Source organism: Electrona antarctica (genome assembly GCF_951216825.1).
Source record: "Electrona antarctica genome assembly, chromosome: 17".
NCBI lineage: Eukaryota > Metazoa > Chordata > Actinopteri > Myctophiformes > Myctophidae > Electrona > Electrona antarctica.
In genome coordinates, this window is record NC_136798.1 from 14,019,374 (window position 1) to 14,046,191 (window position 26,818).

The 26,818-nt window shown below is 43.6% G+C and overlaps 3 protein-coding genes across 3 annotated transcripts; 2 read left to right on the forward strand and 1 right to left on the reverse strand.

The window, feature by feature from the left end:
* Positions 1 to 2,186: 2,186 nt before the first annotated feature.
* LOC306940983 (replication protein A 70 kDa DNA-binding subunit-like) lies at positions 2,187 to 3,863 on the forward strand (the record flags this gene model as incomplete). Its single annotated transcript, XM_079526285.1, has 1 exon — positions 2,187 to 3,863. The coding sequence occupies one exon, from the start codon at positions 2,187 to 2,189 to the stop codon at positions 3,861 to 3,863; it is 1,677 nt and encodes a 558-aa protein (XP_079382411.1).
* Positions 3,864 to 6,194: 2,331 nt separating this feature from the next.
* On the forward strand, positions 6,195 to 16,826 carry efhc1 (EF-hand domain (C-terminal) containing 1; the record flags this gene model as incomplete). Its single annotated transcript, XM_079526043.1, has 10 exons — positions 6,195 to 6,257; positions 8,149 to 8,370; positions 10,511 to 10,798; positions 11,157 to 11,306; positions 12,329 to 12,521; positions 14,113 to 14,330; positions 14,897 to 15,037; positions 15,538 to 15,751; positions 16,019 to 16,177; positions 16,443 to 16,826. The coding sequence occupies 10 exons, from the start codon at positions 6,195 to 6,197 to the stop codon at positions 16,445 to 16,447; spliced, it is 1,653 nt and encodes a 550-aa protein (XP_079382169.1). The 3' UTR covers positions 16,448 to 16,826.
* A 124-nt stretch (positions 16,827 to 16,950) lies between these two features.
* Positions 16,951 to 25,860, reverse strand: tram2 (translocation associated membrane protein 2). Its single transcript, XM_079526044.1, has 11 exons — positions 25,628 to 25,860; positions 23,754 to 23,817; positions 23,184 to 23,293; positions 21,937 to 22,053; positions 21,660 to 21,718; positions 20,736 to 20,820; positions 20,486 to 20,556; positions 20,000 to 20,104; positions 19,732 to 19,875; positions 17,953 to 18,113; positions 16,951 to 17,836 (listed from the first exon to the last, which is right to left on the reverse strand). Exons 1-11 carry the CDS (start codon positions 25,745 to 25,747, stop codon positions 17,760 to 17,762), a joined length of 1,113 nt encoding a protein of 370 aa, XP_079382170.1. The 5' UTR covers positions 25,748 to 25,860; the 3' UTR covers positions 16,951 to 17,759.
* Positions 25,861 to 26,818: the final 958 nt, after the last annotated feature.

A 26,818-nucleotide genomic window follows, 5' to 3' on the forward strand; every position in this document is an offset into this window, starting at 1 on the left:
GAAAATGAACATGACAGATACTGTAGCTTAACACAGCTGTGTAATGCTCAAGTTTCCTCTGACATACTGACTATGTATCAATTAAATATATATTACATCACGTCACATCGCCAATACCAGTCTCAAGGCTTTCCGTTCTAGCATTTGAAGTTGGTCCGGTTGTACATTGTACATGAAACAGTTATAAAACTGTACACCAGATTAAATCTCAGACGTCATTCTGTGAGGGAGAGGGGAGGATTGCATGAAACTCTGTTCACCTTACCCACAGCACTGGCCAGGAATCTGGACATTCCTGCCTTGCTGGACAGCAAGTATGACAAGGGTTTGTGTTGTTGTTGTTTCAAATCAGACCAGAGGCCTATAGGTGTTATTGAGGTAGCGAGAGAGACCATGTGAGACAGTTAACATTTGTTCATTGTCGATGATTGAAAAAACATTATGTTATGGTAGAATTCCCAGTATCACTATAATATAGGATACTACAGTATAAACCATACTGTAGGCAGCTCTCTCTCGGCAGGCTGAGATGGAGGTGACCAGAGGTGGACCTGCGTATCTACCATCCTGAAGTGAAGATGGAAGAGGAGTTTGGATGGATGCTGATAGGTTAAAGTCAAACTGGAGTTTTTGAGGATATCAAAATCTCACCCTGGCTGAGAAAGTCATGTTACTGCCATCAGTGCCATGATGGGGGGACTGTATCAGAAAGTCATGTTACTGCCATCAGTGCCATGATGGGGGGACTGTATCAGAAAGTCATGTTACTGCCATCAGTGCCATGATGGGGGGACTGTATCGTATTGTATGTATTCACTTCACCCCTTAAAGTCATGTTACTGCCATCAGTGCCATGATGGGGGGACTGTATCGTATTGTATAGTCATGTTACTGCCATCAGTGCCATGATGGGGGGACTGTATCGTATTGTATGTATTCACTTCACCCCTTAATCCCAAACAATGTACAAAAGCTTTTTCACTTGATTTTGGTATCTATTCTCTAGGCATGCTTAAGAATAAGAATATACTAAAATGATTAACCAGTAAGACGCCTGAGGGCGAGAAGCGGCCTCGCCCTTTATCCGCCTCGTTGACGGCAGACTGCTGGGCGAGCGCTGGCGCTTTGGCATGGGGGGGTCAGATCAACATGGAATGAATTCTGTACATGGTTTAATGAGGTCAGATCAACATATGGAATGTCAGAACAGGTCAGCTCCATATATGGAGATCTAAGGGTGGCAGCAGGGGCAGTGTCTTGTGTGTACAGGGTTTGATGAGGGCCGGGCCTTAATTTTCGGGTCTGTTGAGAACTCTAGTTTTCGCCGGCTGCCAGACGCGGCTGCACAAATAACTTTGGGGCAGGCCCGTCTAGAGTTTGAATGGACAGGTATCAGTCAAAAGGGAGACATCGAAGAGGAAGGATGGATGGGGAAGGATCAACATATGGAATGTCAGAACAGGTTCTGACATACCTGTATATCCATATACTAATATTGATGACATCAGGGATCTCCATATATGGGCTTAATTGCGACAGCAGGTCGCATTTACTATGACATCAGGGATCTCCATCCCTGATGATGTCGCGTGATGTCACGAGACCTGGGCACAATATATGGGGGCTTTTACAATAAAGATTCACAAAATATGTTACGTTTTGTCATAAAAGATGTCACAAAACAAACATTACTATTAGATGACGTCATTATTAGATGACATACATAAACTGCAAGTGTCGCGTGTCGTAATGTAACATGTGACATAAGATACTGATCGCCTGTAAAATGCATGTGCAAACAGGAGAACTTTAATACATCCATCCACGAGGCAGAGCAGCAGACACCACGTGTAGCACTAACCACTAACCAGCTGTTGGTCTGATGAAGTATTGAGAACATGTCTGTAACATTATCAGAGGGTGCCGTTGGGGCACTAGTGAAAGGTCAGGAGATGACCAGGCCGGTGGTGCTTCAAGTGTTAAAAATTGGTCAGAACGCTGCCTGGCCCGGCCGACCTGGGTTCCGGTGGACGGTGATGAGTGACGGTGTGCATTTCAGCATCTTCGGGCTAGAATCGCAGTTAAACAGTCTGATTGGGCTGATGGCAGTTCACTGTGTATGCCAGCTGAATAAGACGACCACCGACACACTGGAAAATGGAAAACGTATGGTGTTTATATCGGAAATGAAGGTAATGAAGTCGGCCGAGGAAATTGGAGACAGGATTGGGAATCCCACTCCCTTGAAGCCCATTCCGAGCGCCCCTTTCTCTCCTCAGAAGCCTAGCACCACATCGTTCTCTCCCTCTCCCCAGAAGCGTGGTCCAAGCACATACTCAGGAGAGTATGATGTGCATGGACCTCCTCAGAAGTGCTCTCCAAGCACCTACATGTCTGCATCTCGTCCGCCTGCTGCACGTCCTGGATCATCAAACAGCCTCACGTCTGCATCCCCCGCTAGCGGTCTTGGCCGTGGCAGTGGTCCGGTGAAGACCCCTCCTCGTCGTAGCCCTCCACCTGCATCTGAAATTAAAGTGTTTCCTATTGCCTGTCTCAACCCCTACCAAACCAAGTGGACTGTGCGAGCTCGTGTGACTAAGAAGAGCGAGGTCCTTACATGGAGCAACTCCCGAGGAGAGGGCACACGCTTTTCTTTTGAGATCATGGATGAAAGTGGGGAGATCCAAGTCACAGCCTTCAAAAGAGAGGTGGACACTTTCTTCTCTTTAGTGAAGCAGGGCAAGGTGTACCTCATCTCCAAGGCAACAATAAAGATAGCCAACAAGCGGTACTCCACATTGAAGCACAACTACGAGATGACTCTGAACAACACCACCACCATCGTGCCCTGTGACGACAGCCTGGACATCCCCACAGGGCACACACTGCAGTGTGACTTCGTACCCATTGCCGAGCTAGAGAACAGGGACCCGGATGGCTTTGTTGATGTGATCGGAGTGTGCAGGAGTGCTGACGAGGTGTCTCGGATCACAACTAGAAAGGGCAAAGACACCTCCAAGAGAGAACTCAGCCTGGTGGACACCAGCGGAAGAGAGGTAAGAGTCACCCTGTGGGGAGAGCAGGCGGAGAGTTTTGATGGCTCTGCTCAGCCCATAGTGGCCGTTAAAGCAGCTAGCCTGTCCGATTTCGGAGGCCGCTCTCTGTCAGCGTCGTTCAGATCAACGGTCATGGTCAACCCGGATATACCGGAGGCCTTTAGCCTCAGGGCTTGGTATGACAGGGAAGGCCAAGCCTCAAGCAGCCAATCCCTGACACAAACCTGGTCACCGGCGGGGGCCGTGACCAAGGTCAACTGGAAAACCGTGGGCGACATGAAGAATGGACCTCAGGGACAGGGGGAATGGGCGGATTATTGCAGCATCGTGGCAACGGTCATCAACATTCGTAAGGAGACCTGCATGTACCAGGCGTGTCCTCGTGAAGACTGCAACAAGAAGGTTGTAGACCTGCAGAATGGGAAGTACCGCTGTGATAAATGTAACCGAGAGTTTCCCGACTTCAAATATAGACTTTTACTGGCCGTCAATATAGCAGACTTTGGGGACAACCAATGGGTGACATGCTTCCAGGACACCGCTGAGGTCCTGCTGGGTCACAACGCAGAGTCACTGGCGCATCTGAGAGACACGGACGAGGCTGCATTCGACACCGTGTTCCACAAAGTATTCTTCACCACTCATGTCTTTAAGAACAAAGTCAAGCTGGAGACATACAATGATGAGACTCGCGTGAAGACCACAGTAATGGAAATCCAACCAGTGGACCACCGGGAATACAGCAAGAGGCTGATCAGCAACATCCGCAGAATGGCCATACCGGTCTGTGAGCGTACACGGATATGAGTCATGCACAAAATGATTGGACAGCCTGCATTCACATTCTCCTTAAGTAGGTATAGACAGGATATATGTCTCAATGTTTCCTGATAGTTTCCTAAACTGGAGAGGTCCTTGATGGATGAGGAAGGGCCATCCATTGACCACATGGAGCTTTGAGTCCATATTGTGGGGCAAACATTCAGCAAAAGTACCAAATTCATGTCATGGTTTGCGATGCAATGTGAGCTTGTAGATCTGATATGTTTGGCAAAAGATATGGTGTAGGGGAAAATACTAGCAGCTCTATAATATAGAATCCGATACATCATGCAAGTGATGCAGTGTGAACAGGTGATGAAGGATGATTCTGCAGAGGGATAGCTGTCATGATCATCAAGGAGCTCAAGGTTGTGGTGTGCCCCTCCCTGGGGACAATAGGAGAAACAACATATTAACCACGCAGGCTGCAGCCCTGTCAGCTGGAGAGGGCTGGATGCGCAGCCTCAACTGAAGGATGCAGCTTTTTTCTTCTTTTCTTACCAGAAACAAAGTGGCATGGGGAGAGGGGGACGGAGAGAGGGAGAGAGAGATGGAATGCCATGATCATCACAGTACTATGATTATACTGTACTAGGAGAAAGTGTTAAAATTATGTTTTTATGTGGCCACATGCCCACCAGTTCATTAAGTATGCCTGGTTTTCAGGTGGGTCCACCTGAACGGAAGCCCTCCCACAGCTGTTGTTGTATGATAAAGGGGGAGGAGTTAGGGGAGGGGATGATATTGTGATGAGATGTCAATAACATGGCAATCTTTCAGCTTTCAGGAAGAAACCAAAAATACACAGGGACACCTGGCGGTCTATTGAGTAATGTTACCTCCATAAACACATACAAACAGACAAAGTTAAAAGATCACGGCACGTCGGCACCCCATCTTTAAAGATGGAGTGCCGTGAATTTTTTCCACCCTAAAACATGATCATCAGGTCTTATTGTTATATAAGGAGGTATAATTTTTTCAAAAAAGTGTACAGTATTTGTTAAAATTTTGTTTTTATGTGGGCACGCCCACCAGTTCATTAAGTATGCCTGGTTTGCCTGGTGGGTGGTGATGGGTGGTGATCCACCTGAACTGAAGCCGCACCCACAGCTGTAGTTGTATGATAAAGGGGGAGGGGTTAGGGGAGGGGCTGATAGTGTGGTGTCACTATATTACTGTTTATTTCATTGGCCCGTTTGACTGTCAAGGGTTCAGCCTCCAGGAAGAAACCCTAAATACAAAGTTAATACACCATTGCACATAAAAACAACTCCAGTGTGTTTAATGAAGTACTGTCACCTCATAAACACATGAAAAACTGGAAAAATACAAAAATTGTGGCACTCCATCTTTAAGAATGGTTTATGAATTGTCCATGGGGCCCCTGCATAATGGGCCTACTGTATATTGGGTGTGTACAACATCATGTAACTTTGTTAATTAAAACATTAGGAACAGGTGCTGTCAGTGGGAGTGGGACACAGTCCGATAGAAGGAAGCACTGTATGTTTTGTTCATTTTGATCATCTTCTGGAGTGAATTATGTTTTTGGAATTTCACTAGAGTAAGCAAGACCACAACTTACAAGCATCTATATCCATATGCACTGAACTGGATAATTTAAACCTAACTTGGTTAACAGCTGCTCAAAGGTCCTGCAATGTATCCAAACCAGGGAAGTCCAGTAGTCCCAGTGTCTACGATATGTCCTGGGTTGTGGTTGGAGTTTAGACCTCTGCATTATGATTTATAAATTAGTTGGATCAGATGCATGCTCATTATGAGCAAATTGTCACAGTAAGTTACATCTTCTGTGGCAATATATCCTAAGACCCTATTGGCGAGTGGCGACAGAAGATGGATTTCCTACTTAGATGGGTATTGGGTATAAAGCATGGATGAAATGGCAGAGTCAGCAAACCATGACCTTACTTTGGTACATGAGTGGGAGCGCTCCACCTGCTGGTGGATTATGAGATGTGTAATTGTTTCCTTCACTTTTCTCACGTTGCCTTTATGGATTCAATGAGCTCAATATTATTCAGTCACTTAGTCTACTGAATGTAGAGGCTATATGCACATGCACTATATGCTACACAAGTTCACTTTAATTTGTGATATTTCATCTTAGCTTTAGTCGACCTATGGCTATGGCTATAATCTAATTAGTTTGCGTTTTTGTTTCGGATGTTTCCATGGTAGCAAAGAAACAAACTCACGGTCAGTCGCAACATGTAGCTGAAAGCAGAGCGAGGCTAAACATTATCTTCAAGTCAAGAACCGATCGGCCTACACAACTCGTAACTTATAGACATGTCTATAAATACGGACCACGGGCTGCCGTTTTTACCTGGAAACACGTTTCGAGATGTTACGGTATGTAGAAAACCAGCCTCTATGATGTAGCCTACCGTAACTTAACTTCAGACATGCTGCATAATGCTACTTCTACACTTCTACTGTAGATGAATGATAGAGCAGTGGTGAGGAATTCCCTAAGCTGTGCTAGTCTAGTCTACATGTAAGTCTATAGAAATTGACAAGCATGCATGTACATATGCTTGTCAATTCACACATTTTAATAAATCATCATGGGTCATACAAGATAAGGATGAAGTGGTTCAACCTTATCTTCATATAATTGGTCCTCTCCTCACTACTAGTCTAGTCACTCTAGTGCTCATTGTTGAGATGGCACAATTTTTGTCTATACTCACTTTTGCATAGAGGTCAGGTGGGCTGTGTGGACTATAATTAACCTGACTACCACCAGCCCGTGTGATTGTCGAGGAGGGGGGTCAAACTCATCACTTCCTGAAAAGTAGCTGAAGGCTGAATAGAAGCTTATTGTTGCATTCTTTTTTTAAGTAATTTCCAAACCTGCCTACTGTCTGATGCCATTCCGATTCGTAAGGTTTCTAAACTCTACTACAGCCCTGATGCCATATTGCGCCTTATTTATAGTGGACCATTGGTCTCTGTTGCTCATTGCTGTACCACTAAGGTCATTCAGTCCTGTATCCCTGCTCAGAACATCTGGAAATGCGAGTGGTCTGCTCTGCTTCCTCTTGATGGGCAGGGAAGTCTCCAGAGAATAATATCCAAAATGATCTGGTCCAAAAAAGTGGTCCTTTTAAAGCATAAATAGCTACGTTATCCATTTTATCCATTTATATGTTGGCTATTCAAAAATAGCAGATCTACAAACTCACAGCATGTCACTTTGTGCCACGCTGCAAGCTTGTATTTGTTTTTGTTTTGGGCCGTGGCCAAATACATATCAATTTGGGGCTCCTTGACTTGAAGACGTTTGAGACCCACTGCTGTAGGTCAGGCTACTACTTGGCCTCACCCCCCGAACCCACCTCACCCCTGCCCACTTTGACAGGCTGGAATGGCTTAGGGTCGACGACAGAGTACAGCATCTTGCAATGTAATGGGTCAGGTCCACAAGATTCGATACACCACCAAGATACCCATGTACCTGTCTAAATACTTCCTTAATGTCAACGAAGTCCACACCCACAACACCAGAGGGAGTTCAACAAACCATGTGCAACCCAGATTCAGCACAAACAAGGGACTAAATTAATTTCGCTCCTATGCCACCAACATGTGGAACGCCCAACCAACAGTCATTAAGACATGTGAATCCCTTGACTCCTTCAAAACCGCTCTCAAAGAGCACCTACGGATGGCTGCAATTCGAAACTGGCCCCCGTAAAAAAGTCTGAGTCCCCTGCCCCCCCCCCCCCCCTTTTCCCCTCACTGTATGTCTTTTCCCTTTTTACCCCCTTTTATGATGATTTCCTGTTTTTGAGGGGCGCTAGCCCCTCCTATATACATGTTTAATGTTTGTGTTTAGTTCAATGATTGTTTTAAAAACGCCATTGACAATGAAGGGAAACTTTACGTCATCTTGTCCCTAACACAAACATGAAATGCCATTAACAAAGAGAATGTAATGTTTGTTTTGTCACTGTTTGTTTTACATCATCATTACATCACCTAATCAAGATGATAAGAGTGCCCCTCACTTCACATGGGTGTGATTTTTGTTTTGTTATATAGAAGTGTATATTTGTACGTCTTTAAATGTTCTGATGAATTGAAAATGGTGGACCCTATTGTAAACAAGTGTAATGCTTTATATGGTGTCGTCCACAGTTAGCAGTTTCTGTATTGAGTTGTGCTTGAAATGTACGTATTCTGCATACTGTTAATACATATATCAATCAATCAATGTATGTATGTAATGTGCGTTTAGAAGTCGGCCTTCCACCGGGCCCAGACGCTGGGCTACAGGAATGGCTACGCCCTGCAGCAACGGCCCACCGTCGGCATCGGACAGGCGGCTCTCCTGTCGGCGCAGCTAACCCAGAATGAGATGGATGAGCTGTCCAAAGAGATACCGGCCCTCACCTATGGTGCTCCCAGACACGGCACATCACTAGACTTTATACCCGCTCACGTGGCCTTTGACAAGAAGGTAGGCCTATTCACACATCACTAGACTTTATACCTGCTCACGTGGCCTTTGACAAGAAGGTAGGCCTATTCACACATCACTAGACTTTATACCTGCTCACGTGGCCAGACCCGGTTCTTCCTACAGGCCGACGAAGCAACGGCTTCGAGCGCCATGGGGGAGGGGCGCTCTGTCCCAACTCTGTCTGCACCGTGTCCCCCCAGTGCCCCCCCAGTGCCTCCCCAGTGTCTCCCCAGTGCCAGTGTCCCGCCAGTGCCTCCACAGAGCCTCCCCAGTGTCCCCACAGTGCCTCCCCAATGGACCCCCAGTGCCTCCACAGTGTCCCCACTGTCCCCCCAGTGCCTCCACAGTGTCTCCTCAATTTTTGGGACAGAGTAAAAAAATATATATATATATATTTTTTTATTTTTTTTTACAATCGTCCAACAAATGTGTGTAAGATATTTCTTTCCTGACATGCTTAAAAATTAGCCAGTGAACGGTTCCAAATGCTATAATGTTGAGACCATGAAATGGTGCATTTATATAGCGCCCTTTATCCAAGGCGCTTTACATAGATTGTGCATTACATTCACCCATTCACCTTCACATTCATACACCGATTACAATTTACAATTTAGGCATTTAGCAGACGCTCTTAATCCAGAGCGACTTACATTAAGCAAGAACAAAAAAGCATGGGAATACATCACATATGTAAAATGCATTTATCAAGAAACATGCGTAAGCTAAGAACGTAACTAGAACATATCTATATAATGACACTATCTATATAATGACACTATGCTATACTATGCTGTACATATAAAACTATGAAGTGCTATGACTACATACAATGCAATTATTGTGCTGTCTACATCACATGCTATAAGTCTGTTTCAAATGCTATCTAAGTCTAAAAAGTGCTGTCTAAGGGGGTAGGGTAAGTGCTATGGGCCATGATGGAGTCTGAAAAGGTGGGTTTTCATGGCGGAAACCATGCAAGGCACCAACCAGCACATCAGGAGCAATTAGGGGTTCAGAGTCTTGCTCAAGGACACTTCGGCACTAGCTCTGGGGGAGCCTGGGTTTGAACTGGCAACCTTGCGGTTACCATCCAGCCACTCTACCCCTGAGCCACCCCTGAATATGTCACACCATGCACCACCATCTCTTACAGATTGCCACAGTGTGCCAAATATTTTCTGTTCAGTAGACACAACTTAAGTAGGCATATTTTCTGAAATGGGATTTATTTAAAGATATATCCAGAGCCTAGCTCCCTTATCTGTTTATTGTACTCGTTATGTTACGTATTTCCCACCTGGATTCAGTTAAAACACACCCTCATCCTCTTTTTCTCTCTGTTTCGTAACAAATAAGCAGCTTTATATTTATAATTGAAAAAGTGCAGTGTGAAATAAAAACAAAGTTTTACAATTACAAAATTGAAATTATGGAAAGGCCTTTTGATGAAAGTAAGCCTTAAGGAACAGTCATAATGAAGACATCGATTTAGCAAGTCCAAGCTCCTCACGGCAGGAAGTTCCAATGCAGAGGAGGCTGAGGAGCCCTGATAGACAGGTCACTGTTCCACCTCGACTCAGGAACTATACCAGCAGTTTCCTGCCTGAGGACTTCTGGCTCATAAGGGGTTAATAAGTCTAACATCCAATTGGGAGCCTGGCCATGAAGTGCCTTAAAACTTAAAGTAATTAGTCAAATAAATCCTATAAAACACACATGCAACCAGCGTAATTAGAAGTAATATCCTAATCTCCTGGCTTTAGTTAAACGATTTTACTTTGAACTAAGTTGTATAGACTGTACAATTTTATTGTCAAAGTCAACCTCCATGAAGAGTCAGACGCACATTGTCGTGTGTGTGTGTGTGTGTGTGTGTGTGTGTGTGTGTGTGTGTGTGTGTGTGTGTGTGTGTGTGTGTGTGTGTGTGTGTGTGTGTGTGTGTGTGTGTGTGTGTGTGTGTGCGTGTGTGTGTGCGTGTGTGTGTGCATGTGTGCGTGTGCGTGTGCGTGTGCGTGTGCGTGCGTGTTCATTCAATAAACTAAATCTATTCGTGAAAAAAGAAAGAAAAAAAGATCCCGGTTGGGAGTCACAACAGAAAATGAGCACATCTTCCCGTTGTCCTCTCCTCCTCCAGGTACTGCGTTTCTACGGACACTTCCGCCAGGACGTGCTGGACTCGCCCGTGGAGGAGTACCGCGTGCGCCGCGTGGTCGTCTACTACCACCTGGAGGACGACAGCATGTGCGTGACGGAGCCGCGGGTGGAGAACTCTGGACTGTGCCAGGGCACGCTGCTCAAACGCCAGCGTCTGCCCAAGAACGACCGCGGCGAGCACTACCACTGGAAGGACCTGAACGTGGCCATGGACCTGCCGGCGTACGGGGTCGTCTACCGCCTCACGCACTGTGACGCCCGCACGCAGGTGAACGACGCCGCCGCGCTAATTTTCACCTGCTCGTCTTGATGATGAGAGCGGCCCACATTGACACAAACAATGAAATCTGTATACAAATGTAACCAAAATTTAATTAAACCATGCACATGTACATCTGTGATGTGACAATAAATCAGAGTTCAAATTGTCCCTAACATGTCCACAACACTAAGGATTTTACTGTGTAACAAATACATCTTTTGCTATCAATTGGTGGGTTATAGGCCAGGTGAACTTGTGAACTATTGCTATATAACATTAATGCTCTCTCTCTCTCTCTCTCTCTCTCGCCTTCTCTGTCATTTTCACACTCTGTCACTCTGTGTTGCCTGATGTGACTGGACAGGAGTTCATGGAGAGTGAAGGCCTGGTTTTGAATGACTTTGAGCCGACCCCTGTGGATCCTTACATCACACATCGTGCCCAGCCCCACCGCTCCTATGTCACACCCCCCGACTTTGACCACTTTCACCAGTTCCTTACAATGGACCGCAAGGTAGGGGAAGTGTACTTATTTCCAGTTCGTAGTGATTCACAAACCACCCCCCACACACACATTTGAAAAGGTTTCTTGCCAGGGACCCCCATAAGAGAATATTTGTCAACATTTTCCAAAAAATAGCCTAGAAATAATAGCTTAAGTGTTTACATTGTTCCCCTGGGGGTCCTCTCCCAGACCCCACTTAGAGAACCCAGTGCACTGATGTACCATATACTGTATTTGTATGTGGGCCATGTGGTCTATTAAAAGAAGGAATGCCAGCACTCATTGAATGTCCTTTTTCACATGTTTATTTACCTCTAACGAGCCAACTTACGCGTTTCGGCCAGATGGGCCTTCCTCAGCGTTCTGCTGGTCAATGTTGTGTGGTCCACAGTCCTCTTCCACTGATAGATATTTACAGTATATCACCTGAGGTCACATTTCAATATCTGCTTTGTAGAATTTTATTCAGGACTGTCAGCTTTTACCAGCCATGTGCACACATAGGAACCAACCAGTGACTGAGTACCTGCCTGGATGCCTTCATATAGTGCCCTTTTTTCATGCCTACATAATTTCTTTCATTTACTGTATATATATACGGTATGTCTTGCCAAACCATAGTTGCACTTCACCCTGCTGGTCGACTATTTCTAAACAAGGAAACTGGCATGCTCAATTCAAAAGTCTTCAGTACAGCATGAGCACAAAATAGCACGTGAAGTCATCAGCACTGGCAAAATAACAATGTATTTTAATATAATGCTCCAAAGCAGTAGGAAACAACCATAGCCCTTCCTCTGCATGTCTGACTCATGTGACTCATGTGCTAGCAAGTCTATCTCATGCATGTCAGGCCCCAAAAGTGTGAACTTGTGAAATGACACTCCATGGTGGTAATATAGCTGGACTATTACAGTAAAGAGCACTGCTGTGACAGTTAAACCAAATGTTGTCACCTAGTGCCTTGTTCATCACAGAAACATTACTCAGTTGAGTCCTAATTCTTGACATACTATCCCTCTTCTCCGTAGGTATTACGCTTCTTTGCGATGTGGGATGACACTGCAGCTCTGTATGGGGAAGCCAGGCCGGTGACCATCCAGTATTACCTGGTAGATGACACGGTGGAGATCAGAGAGGTCCACCAGGCCAACAGTGGCCGAGACCCCTTCCCTGTCCTGCTGCGGAGGCAGAGGTTGCCCAAGGAAATTAACCCAGCTTGTGGTGAGACACAAATATTGAAGATTTGACACTGTACTTAAGATCAAATGGAATAGAATTCAACACGGTTCAATCTGGCCTTTTAGTCTATTACTGTAAAATGTAATGATGTCCTCTCAGATGGAATTCATACATTATGTAGACCTGAGGCCAATTCTAAAAATGGCTTCTAAATCAGGACCCAAGTTTTCTGAAAAACTTTTCTGAAAATACTAGATATAGAAACAACTAAAATGACACAGAGGTATTGACCGGTCCAAGTGGAATAGTATGAGAGTGACGACACTAGCGTTGACTCCCATTGGAACAATGGAATGCGGAAGTGCTCATTCTATCTCAATGGGATAGGAACTATCATGATCGCAGGCAACGTATTTCCTGTAGGCGGAGACGACATATCTGCAGTCGGCTCTTCTACTACATTGAATGAAGTGACTGATGTTAGTCTGCTCAAACGGTACTCTTTTACCTGCTTTTTACTAACACTAACTTTACAAAGATGCCCAGAACATCGGGATGAACCTGTGTAGTTTATGGCTGCTCCAACAGTAGTGGCAACATTCAACTTTGGAGAGTAACGGAATGTCAAAAAATACACAGCGGTGGCTGAGACCAGAGCCAGAGAGTAATGGTTGAGACGAAGCAGTGAAAGGTCCCGAAAGATACATAACGTCAGTCTTAACCAATACCCAATCTTTCTATTGTATGAACACAAGGCTGCTGTACTTTAAAGTATTAGGTATAAAGTTTTCTAAATCTCTCACCTGCACATGAGACTATTTCCACAAAGGCCTAACAGTATGTTGTAGGTTCTATAAATGATCCGTTACTATTCTATTACTGCACTTTACAGTACGTACAGTACACATCTGCAATCTGCTGTATTTTTAATCTCACATACCTGTTATGCTGTATAATGGTACATATTTCTTCACTCAACTCATATTAGGAACATTTGATCATTTGACCTGTTTTTTTTTCACTTAGATTTGTATTTATTTTTTGAACAAACACACAATAGTAAAGGACAAACACAGCACAAACATGAAAAAAATAAAATAAAAATACAATAAAGTCGACAATGCGTATCAAACCTTGCTCATTACATCACATATTCCTAGACATATTCTGGTGTTCCTCATTCCCCCATGCCCTCATTGTTCATGATCAGGTCATTGAATATTGTCCATTTGGACCATTTGTCCTCCATTTGTTCCTCCTGCAGTCTCAGGCGATGTGTCAGTTTCTCCATGAGCTGTATCTCCTGAATCAACTCCTCCCATTGTCCCTGTGTTGGAGGCTCCTTCTGTCCCCATTTCCTTGTGATAGCCTTCTTTCCTGCCACCAATAAAATGTTTACCAGATACCTATCCTCTCCTCGTATCTTTCCCCCCATCAAGTTTCCTAAATACAGAACATCACACTTCATAGGCACCTCATAACCCAACACCTTTTGTATCTGATCATGCATCACTTTCCAAAAATTTGACCTGTTTCTATCCTTGTTTATCCTTTCTCTTCTTCTTTACACCTGTTTATGACAATAAAACTGATTGTGAATAAAAGTCTGCTCTCCTCCCATGTTGTCGTCCAGAGCCCTTCCCCAGCTGTGTGCTGGAAGTCTCCCGGCAGGAGGTGTGTGAGTATTACTCCCCCAAGGACTTCCAGGTCGGGGAGACGGTGGAGCTGTTGGGCCGCCGCCTCCTGCTGTGCGACTGTGATGACTTCACCAAGAGCTACTACCAGCACAGCCACCCGGACATGGAGCTGAAGCCCAAGGACTTGCCAAGGGAGGAGACGGACATGAGGAGGGTGAGAAAACTGAAGCCTCACTGATACCAGATTTCTGGATTTGATGCTCATCCCGATTTCGGAGAGTCCTACAGTAGTCCATCGATTACAGATGCTTTGACCGATATTTTGTCAAAATGCTCAAAATCAGGTGATAAGAATTCAGATTCAGATTCAGATACCTTTATTTGCCATTTGTGTATACACACATAGGAATTTGCTTTGACATAACATGAGTGCATTCAATTCTTTTTTCACAAATACCAACAGACATAGACAACACCGTGCAGGGAAATGATTTGATTAACGTTTAACGCATCACTTTGCAAACACTTGTGCTTATGTGGACATACCCAATATAAGGACGAGTGGTTAAAAATCAGGACACATCAGCTGTAAAATTGCTCATATACCGATGTCGTCCAAAAAGTCAAATAATGGCCGATATATCAGGCTGGTTTTATAGGAAACATGCACTGCACTTTCTGGAAATAAAAATGTCAATGGTGGTTTGCAGTCTATAAGCCTCTCCCTTTTCATCTTTCTTCTTCTCCCCATTTATTTAATTTTCTCCTGTCTCCTTACAGGAGATACCACCCTACAATGGTTTTGGCTCACTGGAGGATTCTCTCCAGAACTGCCTCACTCTGATCCCAGAGCCTCCAAAAAAGGACCTGTTGAAGATGCTGGAGAATGACCAGAAAGTGTTACGCTACGTTGCCAGGCTGGTGAGAGAATGAATGATGACTGAATGACAGACACAAGTCCTTGGCTGCTCGTACTGTACATGACAACCTAATAGGTCACTGAACACTTAAAATACCGTAACAAAACAATAAGCTTGAACGAATAACAGACAAGTCTTCCTTCTGCCTCTACATTGGATATCCTTGACGTTGGACTATAGCAACGAGTGGTAGCTATAGTGTTGCTAAGTGGTTAGTCATGGTGCCCGTTTAGTTATGAGGGGAAGGGGAACTGGGAATAGATACTACTGTATGCTTTCCTGCTGAAACTCCTCCCTGTCAGTCGAAAAGCAACAGCTATCACAAAAACATTTACATGAATCGATTACAGTGGCCATATAATTCAATTCTTTTACAGTCATAATAGCTGGCAACAGTCAAATTTAACAACCACGGGTAAAATTTACCAGCAATTCATTAACATCCGTCAAGTTCCGACCCTGGTTATTCTCTCCCCTAACTCCTCCTCCCTGCTGTTCCAGGACTCACAGAATCCCAGCGACGAGGGTCGCCGCTTCATCTTCTCTTATTTCTTGTCCAGCGACATGGTCTCTATTTTTGAGCGACCTGTCCGCAACTCTGGGATCATAGGTGGAAGGTTCTTGGAGAAGACACGCATCCCCAAGCCGGGCAGCACAGTGGACAATCCTGCCTTCTACTCACCAGACGACTTTGCAATTGGAGCTACTGTGGAAGGTAATGCGTGATTTATACTTATGTTTTCCGAGTATCGCAGCACTTAAAGCAGCAGATGTATAGGCTCACATTGCGGTGCAACATGTGAGCTTGTAGAACTACTGTTTTTCGGTGCACGACAGCATAACTTAACAGTAGAACAGGTTCTTCCTCTGGACTATCTAAGTTCTTATCTTATTTTCAGCTTGTAAGACATTACAACCCCAAATTACTTTTTGTTAACCGACTTGTTCGTTTCTTTCACCTCCTTTCTGTCCTTGGCCTTAGTTTTCGGACACCGCTTTGTGCTGATTGATGCTGACCACTACGTGCTCAGGTACCTGGAGTCCGTTGCAGACCGGATCCCCTCTCAGACCCTGCACTCGATGCGGCAGAGGCTGGGTGTGCATCCAGACCAAGGGATGGTTGAGACAACCGGACAGAATGGTACAATGCGCTCAGCTCCACTTCTAAGCCCCCAGCCAAATATACCATGAGGGTTCATCCTTCACTTTAAAGTCAATTCATAAAGGCAATATCTATTTTGTAACCACAAATTACAGCTATATTAAGGATTAAAACATATATGCACATCACACACACACATTTTGTTTAAAGGAGCCAATGTTCCTTCTAAATACATACAAATTTGTTCTGTAAAATGTGCAACTCATATGCGTACTGCTACTGTATGTTCCTTGTCCTTCCTCAGGTTGATGAAGTACCAGAGCCTTCTTCATAATACGACGATACAGAGGACAATGTTATTCACACCAGTGTTACTTCCAGTGATTCTCAAATCCCCATAACTCTGAGAGTGTACGGATGGAACCAAATGGACTTGTAAGTGTCTGTCTGTACACTCAAGAGTTACAGGCATCATGTAAGGGTCCATTTGGAACCCCACCGAGGAACCCTGAAGGTCCATGGATGCAACTTTGAGAACCACTGTCGTGTAAACCATTCTGAACGCTGTTCTCCTAAATTTGAACCAAGACCCATTCAGTATATTGCTTAGTAAATATCCTGTTAATCATTGGACTTTTGTGTTTATTATATATAATGCCTTTATATTAGATTATATATAATGCCTTTATATTATGTGTACAGTTGAACAAGTTGAACATTCAAAGAACCACCTGGTATCACTATACACAGTTGCTGGCTGGGTTTCAATAACTCACAACAATGGATGAACAAAATACACCATCTGTGCCCTATTTCAGAAAAACAAAATCATTTAATGAAGTTAAACATATCTTTATAAAAAAAAAAACATGGAATGGAATGGGCATGCGGTAATATCCAACATACATACATACATGATGCTTATCTGTAAGTGACCAGCAAGACTGACCTTTAACGAGTAGAAGGAGCTACAGTGACAGACAGAACCTTTGGCTGGTCACATCTCTCAACAGCCCAGCCCCACCCATTTAGCACAATACCCTTCACTCACTTACGGGTAATGGGCAATGTTCGGGCCAGCCTGTAGTATGTCCTTTTCCGGATACCGTTTCATCATTAACATTGTTCCTGCACCAGCGGGCCTGGCTAGAAAACAAGCAAAGCCTGCTCTACAGTATGACGAGCTCAAAACAGCGGCAACATCAGACAAAGCTACAACCAGTACAGTACTTTAGGTATGAGGATAGGCATCGACACATTCAATATTGGCACGCACACTATACAGAGTACAGTATGTGTGCTGCATACTGCGTTTACTTAACGTTTTAATAATTTTGTATACAATACAATGGACCATAGGGTGGGATAGCAGGCAGCGTGGGTGAATAAAAAAATACTGATATGAGAAGAGTAAATGTCTGTTGGGCTCGAGGGGCTTCCGTGGATTTTCATTTTCCAGCATTCACGCCTGTGTCCATAAGCGACTTAGTCCCTGTGGCACAACCGGACATACTCACCAGGAGGTCAAAGGCCGGTGGCCACCTGATTCCCAATGTGCTGATGAAAAGCCGTAGCCAAAAGGATAAGGCCACTGATCAGGGCAGATATTACAGGGTCTAACTTAGGGTGCTTTGATCTTCTTGGTGCGAGGTGAAGCTCCGTTCTCCGCCTTAAGAACTCCGTTTTCATGGTGTCCAACTAGCAGGCAAAGACAAAAAAAGAAGAGGTGAGCACTATGCAAAAGGTAGACCACATACAGTATTGCTGTATTAGAGGACAGCATGAGGAGATCCTAGTGTGTCATTTGTACTCACGCGAGTCTCTCTTCAGCGGACGTAAGGGCTGTTGTTTGGCGGCGACCTTCTTGCGGGCAGCCTGTTCATGTCTGAACTCTCTCCAACGCCTCAGCTGGAATCGGATGAACTTCCAGAGAAGCCAGGACTGGATCAAACATACCAGTAGTAGAACAGACATCCTACCGAATACAGCAGGGTTATTAACCGTTTGGCCGCCATGATTATTTAAAGAATGATTACTATATGCCAGGATATCCCCCCCGTTCAACCCTTATTTTGAAGATCCAAAACACTGCGACCGGACTGAATGGTGAGTGTGTTGTCGGATTAGGTGTTGATCTCTCACTAGCCGATGAGAAGTACAGGCCGGCGCCATTACAGCGACCGCTATGCTCTGTGCAATAAGCGTTGTTTTGACCAGAAATGCGTGCGCACACGCACAAAACAAGATGGCACAGTCCAGTGTTATGGCTAACAACAGATAGCCATCCGAAGCTAATTACTTACGTTTATCAGCGCTTGCCGAGACTAATGATTAATGTAGGTTACGTTTTTCGGTGAGGAAAGTATTTAGGATATATCTGGATAGATCAGATACAACTAGAAAAAGTGCCCTTCCGGGCACAGGTCTCCACCAGGAGGATAGGAGTGTGTGTGATGTTTGGCAAAATGTTTAGGAGGATGTTTTTTGTTATTTGTTTTTGCAACAATTTTCTTCATTTTGTTGAGGAGAGCCAGATCACTCATAGCATCTCTGAGGATAGAATTCTGGATGAGCAGGACATGTGCAGCATTTTGTACAAAACGGGCCACTCCTGAAATCTTTGGAAGGCAATGTTAGCCAATCAGTGTACAATCTGAGAAATCCAACAGACTCGTCTTGATCACATGACTACAGAGATCATGTATTTCTGTAGCCATTTCTTCATACGCCTTTGATGGCAATTGGATGATTTGAGGCATTTTGTTCCAAAAATGTGTTTTGCAAAAATCTACCTGTTGGTGGCGCTATCACAGGCCAATGTGAAAAGGGTGGGATATATTCCTCAGCCTAGTAAGAAAATGTGTGAAAGATTTCACGTAAATTGCATGCTGCGTTCATGATTTGAGGCTATTGTTCAAAACGTGGCAATCTTGCAAACTGTGAAAGCCAATTATAGCCAATTAGGATGGAATATGAAATATCAGACAGATCCGACTTGAGCACATGACCATAGAGATACTGTGTAACGATTTGTGAGATTTTTGGACAGAATCTGGAGGAGTAATATAAAAAAATGTGTTTTACAAAAGTCGGCCTCCTGGTGGCGCTATAAAAGGCAGATGCGGAAAATGCAGGTCAAAGGTTTGTCCTTGGCCTCTAGGGAGTGTGCATGCAACGTTTCACGCAGATTGGTGCAGTTTTAGGTAATAAATGTGAAAAGCTGCCTCATGGTGGCGCTATAACAGGCCGTTCTGGAAAATGTGGGGCAGAGGTTCATCGTTGGCATCCAGGGAGTGTGTGTGCAAAGTTTGGCATCGGCCGGGTTAACGGTGCCGGAGATTAGCTGTACACAGACGGACGGAAGGAAGGACGGACGGACGGACACACACACACACGGACGGACGGACACACACACACACGGACGGAGTGCAAAACATACTCTCTCCCCATGCCTTCGGCCTGGTGGAGACAATCAGTATCAATCAATGTATTGCTCGCTGAAAAGTACTAATTTTCAAACTAGCTAGCTAGCTATCAGTCGTTTTCGGCAAGTGGTCAAGTGACAAAGTAGGCTTACCAGACAATGGCCTTACCTTATTAGCACAGTATTGAAGTTTCCGACCTCCCAGTCCAGCCCCTGGTTCTCAGCACGGCTCAAACCAAAGCCCACCGCCAGGAACATCAAGGTCAGCGTCACCATCCGCGTAAACACAAAGCTGACTGCCCACAGGTCAAACCTGGAACACCACATACAGTACAGCAATTTAATGTTAAATAAATGACAAATATATTTTCTTTACTCTCTCACAGTGCAGAATATATCAAATCGATGAACATGAAAAGAAAGGTTGAGTTGCTAACATTTTCTGGTGGTTCTCATCAGTAAAGTAGAACATTCGGGCGATGTGGAAGCCCAGCTCTGACACATACTGTAGGAAGAGCAGTACCAGTCCCACGCGACTCAAACTACAGAGAAGAGAATGAAGAGGTGATTTGTCAGAGAAGCAGGGAACAGGAGGGATAAGGTAGGTGGGCAATAGAAAGTAAACAAAGACATGAAGACATTTTAGTATTAATTCTTGATTCTCTTGTAAACCAATTAGTCCTACATCAGTGATGATCAAATCTAAGATCTAAATAACCCAATCCCCCCCAAACCTCCTTAGGATCAATGTGTTGGAAATTGTGGAATACTATAAAGTTAAGATGTTATGTAGTATATCATGGTCACTGAACATGTTCAAGTCTAAAAGGTGTCAATATTCTTTCCTTCAAGACAAAAATGGTTATATAGAAGAGGTTGGGAATCCTGCCATCTTTCAGGGATTCCTTCTCGTGGATGCTCACTTTAACATGTAGGCTGCGGAGATGTGCAGCAGGTACAGGCCGATGTACTGGAGCTGTCGAGGAATCTCCTCCTGGAAAACAAAATCTGTGTTTGTATAGGCATTGTCTTGCTTTGCTTTGCAATATCTGAATGCTCCTTTTTTTCTCTCTCACTTACAATCTGAAACTCACACATACAGTATACAGTATGAACAGCTAATCTAGTCAATCCAGTCAACCGCCCAAAAAAACATTCCCATGGCCTACTGACCTTGCGTACTTTCTGGAAGTAGAGCTCTGGCAAGGCATGGAGCCAGTAAGCCAGCTGAGTGAGGTAGAAGAACTTCACCTGAAATCTACAGGAGAGGGTGGGAGCACTTTAGAATAACATCCAATAGCAATGGTAGGGGTCAGGGGTTTATTTGTTAAATAAACAAAGTAAAAAAAAACTACAACATGCAGTGTAGATTCATCAATTTATTTGCAGGAATAACATTGATTGATTGAAGTATTTATTAACAGTTTGCAGAATGGGTACATTTCACATGAAAGCACAACTCAATACAAAGACTGTTACTGTGGACGTCACACTGATAAAGCATTACACTTGTTTACAACAGGGTCCACCATTTTCAATTCATCAGAACATTTAGAGACGTACAAATATACACTTCTATAAAAAAAAACAGGAAATCATGTAAGGAGGTAAAAAGGGAAAGGAAACATATACAGTAAGGGGGTAAGAGGACGGGGGGGATTCAGATTTTTCGGATTGCAGCCGTCCATAAGTGCCCTTTGAGAGTGGTTTTGACGGAGTCAAGGGATTCGCATGTCTTAATGGCTATTGGTAGGGCGTTCCACATTTTGGTGGCATAGGAGCGAAAATAATTTAGTCCCTTGTTTGTGCCGAATCTGGGTTGAACATGGTTTTGTCCCTCTGGTGTTGTGGGTGTGAACTTTGTTGACATTAAGGAAGTATTTAGACAGCTACATGGGTATCTTGGTGGTGTAGCGTGCTTGTTGGTCACTGAACACAGTAATTTGTAATAATTACATTCAATCATCAAATAACAAATGATTACATATTTTTATTCGATTACTTCAAGGTGGTATGAAAGACTATTAAATAATGTTTTATACTTGGTACAGAATTTAACATCTAAAAATACCAATCTAATATCTAGTTGATATTTACCTGAGGTTTACATGCGGGTAGTTCTCCCAAAGGCTGCTAGGATGAAGAATGTACCCTTCCTGTGGGGACAAACCATTATGAGACATAGTTAAAGAAGAATCTTTCCACTCTTTAATTTGTTTAAATGAATACATTCTCTTTCTCCCTCTCACTAGTGTGCACACAAATGCAGGCATCCCAACGGAAATAAGCCAATTAGCTATTCTATATAGTGTTGTACTTTTTCTCTGGAGGATCAAAATACCAAAAACAAAGCAGCTCAAACAAGTCATCTTACTGTTATGAGTATGTACAGGGTCCAAATGCTCGACACCAGGTGGAACACGCACAGCTGACCCGACTCATTGAACTTTGTGTTCTTGCTTTTGGACAGGTGGAGACGCCGGTTCACCTTCTGCAAACCAAGACAATACAATACAGGGCAATGAATGGGTCACGTGATCTGAACAGGAGCCAAAGAGAGCCATGGGTGTGGGTGTCACATCTGATCTGGTCACATTAAGTAAGACCAAGGTCCTCTTTCAGGTCCTGGTTACGTAAAAAAACATCATTATACACAAAGGAGAGGAGTGTAGAGTAACTGAAATCCCTTGACACAATAGACAGCACACACTATTTATAGTCACTCCTGCATACACACTTCTGAGGAAAGTGTTCCATTCAAAGGTTAACCCTTCATGAACCCACGGTAGGGCTGGGCAATATATATATTATATAATATTATATAATATTTCATATTATGATATGGCATAAGTCTTTTGTCAGGTTGTGTTGTGAACAAAAAGTGTATCTCAGCCTTTTTTCAGCCTTATGTCACATTCCAAATGTAACCAAGCAAGCAAGGTAAAAAAAGAAATCCAAGGAACACTGACAAATTATACTCTGGGAAATGCCCAGGTTAAAAAAACTTTAATGTTCATAATACAATTCAGGTATGAAGCTGTGGGCTGTATAAAATGTGCCCGCATTTGGCCTGTGGGCCGCACTTTGTACACAGCTGGAAGTGTTGTTATAATCAACAACAATAAAACATTATGTAACGGCACATAACTTTCAAGCAACCCTAACCTCTGTTAAAACAATAATAATAATGTCCGTTAGCTTTCTGATTTGGATGTCTAACTCTTAATAATGTAGTCTCGCGTGGTCAGACTGTTGCCTCTCGCAACTTTCAAAAGCCTTCCGTCATACAGTTTGGAGCACGGAAGCTCTGATCATGAGTAAAATATAAAGCGGAAGTGATGCCTCCTCCCCACTTCCCTTTTGTCTTTGCAGTCGCGCAAATTTATCCTAATATAAATAGAAATCTAAACATATATAGCTTGCTGCTTAGCAGAAATGGGAAATAGAAAATAAAGATATTTTAAAATATATTTTTGTGAACGGAAATGACAAACAGATTACTCTGATTTTGGGAGGTGTAGTTCCACACTCTATACTTTTATAGCATTCGGAGATTGTGCAATAGTTGTATGGCTATGTGAGAATACCCATAATGAAATGCATTAGTGTCAGGATACTCACATCCAGGATGTATTCCTGCACCACCGCATGGAGGATAATAGTGATGAAGAAATAGAAGAGTATGGTCGCACAGTCCTTCCATCCATACTGGTACAACGTCACCTCTCCCTCTAAACACACAGACACACGCACACAGAAATATTACAAACATACAGTGGACTATGTTTGCTCTCAAAAGGTGTGGTAAAACAATCCGGGATGTAAACCTTTTGGCTATCCAGCCTTCATCAGTGTGAGACTGCGAGTCACACACTGATGAAGGCTGGATAGCCGAAACGTCAGGTCTCTGCTATGTAGAAAATAATTTAAAATGACTCTTGCCACTGTGTGTCTTCCAATAAGACCGCAAGCGATGCTACAAAAATATGGCAAGTCGTAAAAACATAACTTTATCAAATTTGCTTAAAGTTCGTTGCTTTGGCCTTTCATTTATTACATTTGTATAACTGCTGAGCTACAGTGGTACACGTTTACAGTATCCGCCTGCATTCTGAACAGCCACGCTTGACTTGTTCATTGCAACCTGTATCACGTGTGCCATTGAATAATTGATGGGGCATTGATGTTTACCTGGTGAGAGTGTGCTGACATTGTATTGAGGCTGAATGAAGAGAATAGCAGTCTTGGCTGTTGCCTGCAAATTAGAAGAGATGAGAAATGTTGAGCAACATGTTTGGAAGTATGCGAAAGAAGGCACTGGAGCAGCTCAGACGATTTAGGCCCTTAGTTTATTATAACAGGTTGCAGGTAAAAAGTGACAATGTTTCGATGTGTAAATTACATCTTCGTCAGGTCATGTTTGGAAGTACTTTGCACCAACATTAAGGAGATTGCTTGTTCAAAGTCAGATAACCAGAACATTTGATTAATAGTGTTGCCTCATTTCCACACATAATCGCCCACTAGTCTGGGGCGGCGGTGGCTCAGGGGTAGAGTAGAGTGGCCGGATGGCAAACGCAAGGTTGCCAGTTCGAATCTCCAGAGTTCGTGTCGAAGTGTCCTTGAGCAAGACACTGAACCCCTAATTGCTCCCAATGTGCTGGTTGGTGCCTTGCGTGGTTTCCTCTGTCATCGGTGTATGTAAAGCACAATCTATGTAAAGTGCCTTGGATAAAGAAAGGCGCTATGCACCATTTACCATTTACTCTGGCGTTGTAATTTGATGCTGGGACGTGAATTCCAGAAGGTGACGGTGCTGAGCTGTTCGAAATGTGGCCGGCATGACAAGGCTTGCATTGACCTGGGAGGACGCTGGCTGGCTGGCTGGCACGCCGCTACAGAAGTGGGGACTGGGACAAGCAAAGTCGCCCACATTCCTGACGCGCCTGGCCACAGGTGCCTTGTCAACGCCAACGTCCTCTTCTAGAATATTCACGTGTAATTACGTCCGCTCTTTCCGACACGAAACGTGAAACTTAAGGAAATCCCCATTCAAAAAATACCGTCATGCATTATTGCACATTTAGATGTGGGATTCCGGTTTGAAACTATTGCCCCAAAACATGAAGCTAGGCTACCTACCTAAGTAACCTAACAATAAGAAAATGCACATTTTGTGTGTGGATATTTGCATCTATCTTCACATGGGTTAAGTTAACCTACACTACATTCCCATTTGAGCAGGACTGTCTTATGTATTCGGTGGTACAGGGCTCGCGGCAGCAGACCGCTCAGAGATTGAGACGTGGCAGTAAACTGGGGGGATCAAATTGTTGCAGCGGGTTGTCTTGGCTCGAAAGGGCTCTGGATTCAACTACACACTTTAGTTTGGGTGGCAAATTTGAGTCAATATCGTCGATAGAAAACAATCATGATCAATGTGGAAGTTTTAGCCAGAGTAAGTTTTTAAGTCCAAGCGCATGTCAACTGCAGTTTGTTTTGTTTTGTAGCCCAGTTTTCCAAGTGATTAATCCTTATTATTAGTGACAGCATGCCATTCCAACAGCTGAGCCAACCAAACCCATTTTTAAAGCACTAAATGTTGGAATAATGTAGAAGAGGAGTTGAAGAATAGTGTCTACGAATGCATATGAGAGAGAGAGATAACGTAATGATAAAATGTTCTTAACATTTCGACTTGTAATATATATTGTCAGCTTGTTCTCATGAATACCACAACTGGATACGTTTGACTGCGAACACAATGTAGCATTCATTGTCCACAAAAACTTGCAAAAGAAATGCAACAATGTATCAAGCAGCCATCCTCTTCTCTGCGGAAGATAGCAGCGTAGTGCTCAGAGTCAGAATGCAGTCAAAAATTCAAAATAAACAATATTTCTGCGAGAGGAATCCTTTGGAGCACATTACAGTTACATTACACTTATGCTAAGTAACACGACATCGGCAGCATAAATATCTCACAATCTGCAGCAGACTTGCCAACAAAAAACAGCTGAGTGAGAGACGAGGGAAAAAAATGAGAATCTGAGAGTTCATCTCACCTCAAACATCAGGCCAATCAAAATGAAAATCACCAAACTGAACACGATGTCGGCGTGGTTCTGAATTAAGAACTCCTGGCTGAAGAAAGGATAACTCTTGTTCCTTCGCCGAAATGCCATTTCAGCACAATGCAGTTTTTCCTACTTATTTTTCTAAATCTGATTTTTTTTCTTCTGACTACGAAGTTCAGGAGTTAACTTTCTCATCGACGTGCGCATGTGCGGCGTCTTAAAGGGCGAGTGCCATAAATTCCTCCTTTGAAGCCATTTTCAGGACTACCTACGTAACTACGTTACAGGCTGAAGGGGTTACATTTCAAGACAACTGTCTGCCAGGCTCAAGCTGGACGAAACTGAGGCTGAGCCATTCAACAGGTATTTAAAAAAGTTAAAATGCAAGGAGAAAGAACTAGAACATACAATATTACGTTATGTCACCCAAACATGACATTTATTGCTTGTTAAAACCATTAAAACCCACAAGTGGCCTCGCACCCAACAGATCCAAAAAAGATAGATAGGCCTACTCAACCTGAGAGGGAGAAAACTATGAAAACCACGAAAAACAGCACAATTTCACCATTTGCATTTGTGGGTAGCCTATATATGCAATCCCCTTTTCCAGAACTGCCATTAGTAAAATGAGTGCTCCCTAAATATAGCAATCAGAAATACATGAAAAATATGAGCACAATAAGTACCTATAAAGCATATTTTCATTTTGTCCACATTTGACATTTTTAAAAGTCAAATAGGTGCCTGAGACAATTCTTTTAACTACAGAATGTCAGTTCAAAACAATTGCAGTTTCTCAGCAAATTACATGATCAACATGTCTTCGAAATAAAGTTTTAAAAAAGTTAAAAGATCAAACACAGTTTTGCCAGGTGGTTGATGCAATAATAGTCCTGTTCTAAGCGATGTCCGTTGACAAGAGTAGATTATTCAGTGTGTGTGTGTGTGTATACACTAGTATATTATGGAGGGGTTGTATTTTAATGGGAATAACAAAACATACACATAGCACGAGAGTACAGAACTTATGTGTGCTTTTAAGAAGATGGCAAAGCGTAAAGCTCTGGTTTGCATTGGGATGTTGCAGGAGCACTGACATGTAATGCACTGTTCCTCAACATCAAGTCCGGGACCACCAGGGGGTCTAAAGGCTCATTCATAGTCTGGATTTTCGGT

Bases quoted from the DNA above. Each gene is read 5' to 3' on its own strand.
- tram2 (XM_079526044.1), bottom strand. From the start codon at position 25,747: ATGGCATTTCGGCGAAGGAACAAGAGTTATCCTTTCTTCAGCCAGGAG. The intron at 20,821-21,659 runs GTAAATATCAAC...CCTCTCCTGTAG, and splicing joins TACCCGCATGTAAACCTCAG to ATTTCAGGTGAAGTTCTTCT. The intron at 18,114-19,731 runs GTAAGGCCATTG...TGTATTCGGTAG, and splicing joins TTCAATACTGTGCTAATAAG to GATGTCTGTTCTACTACTGG.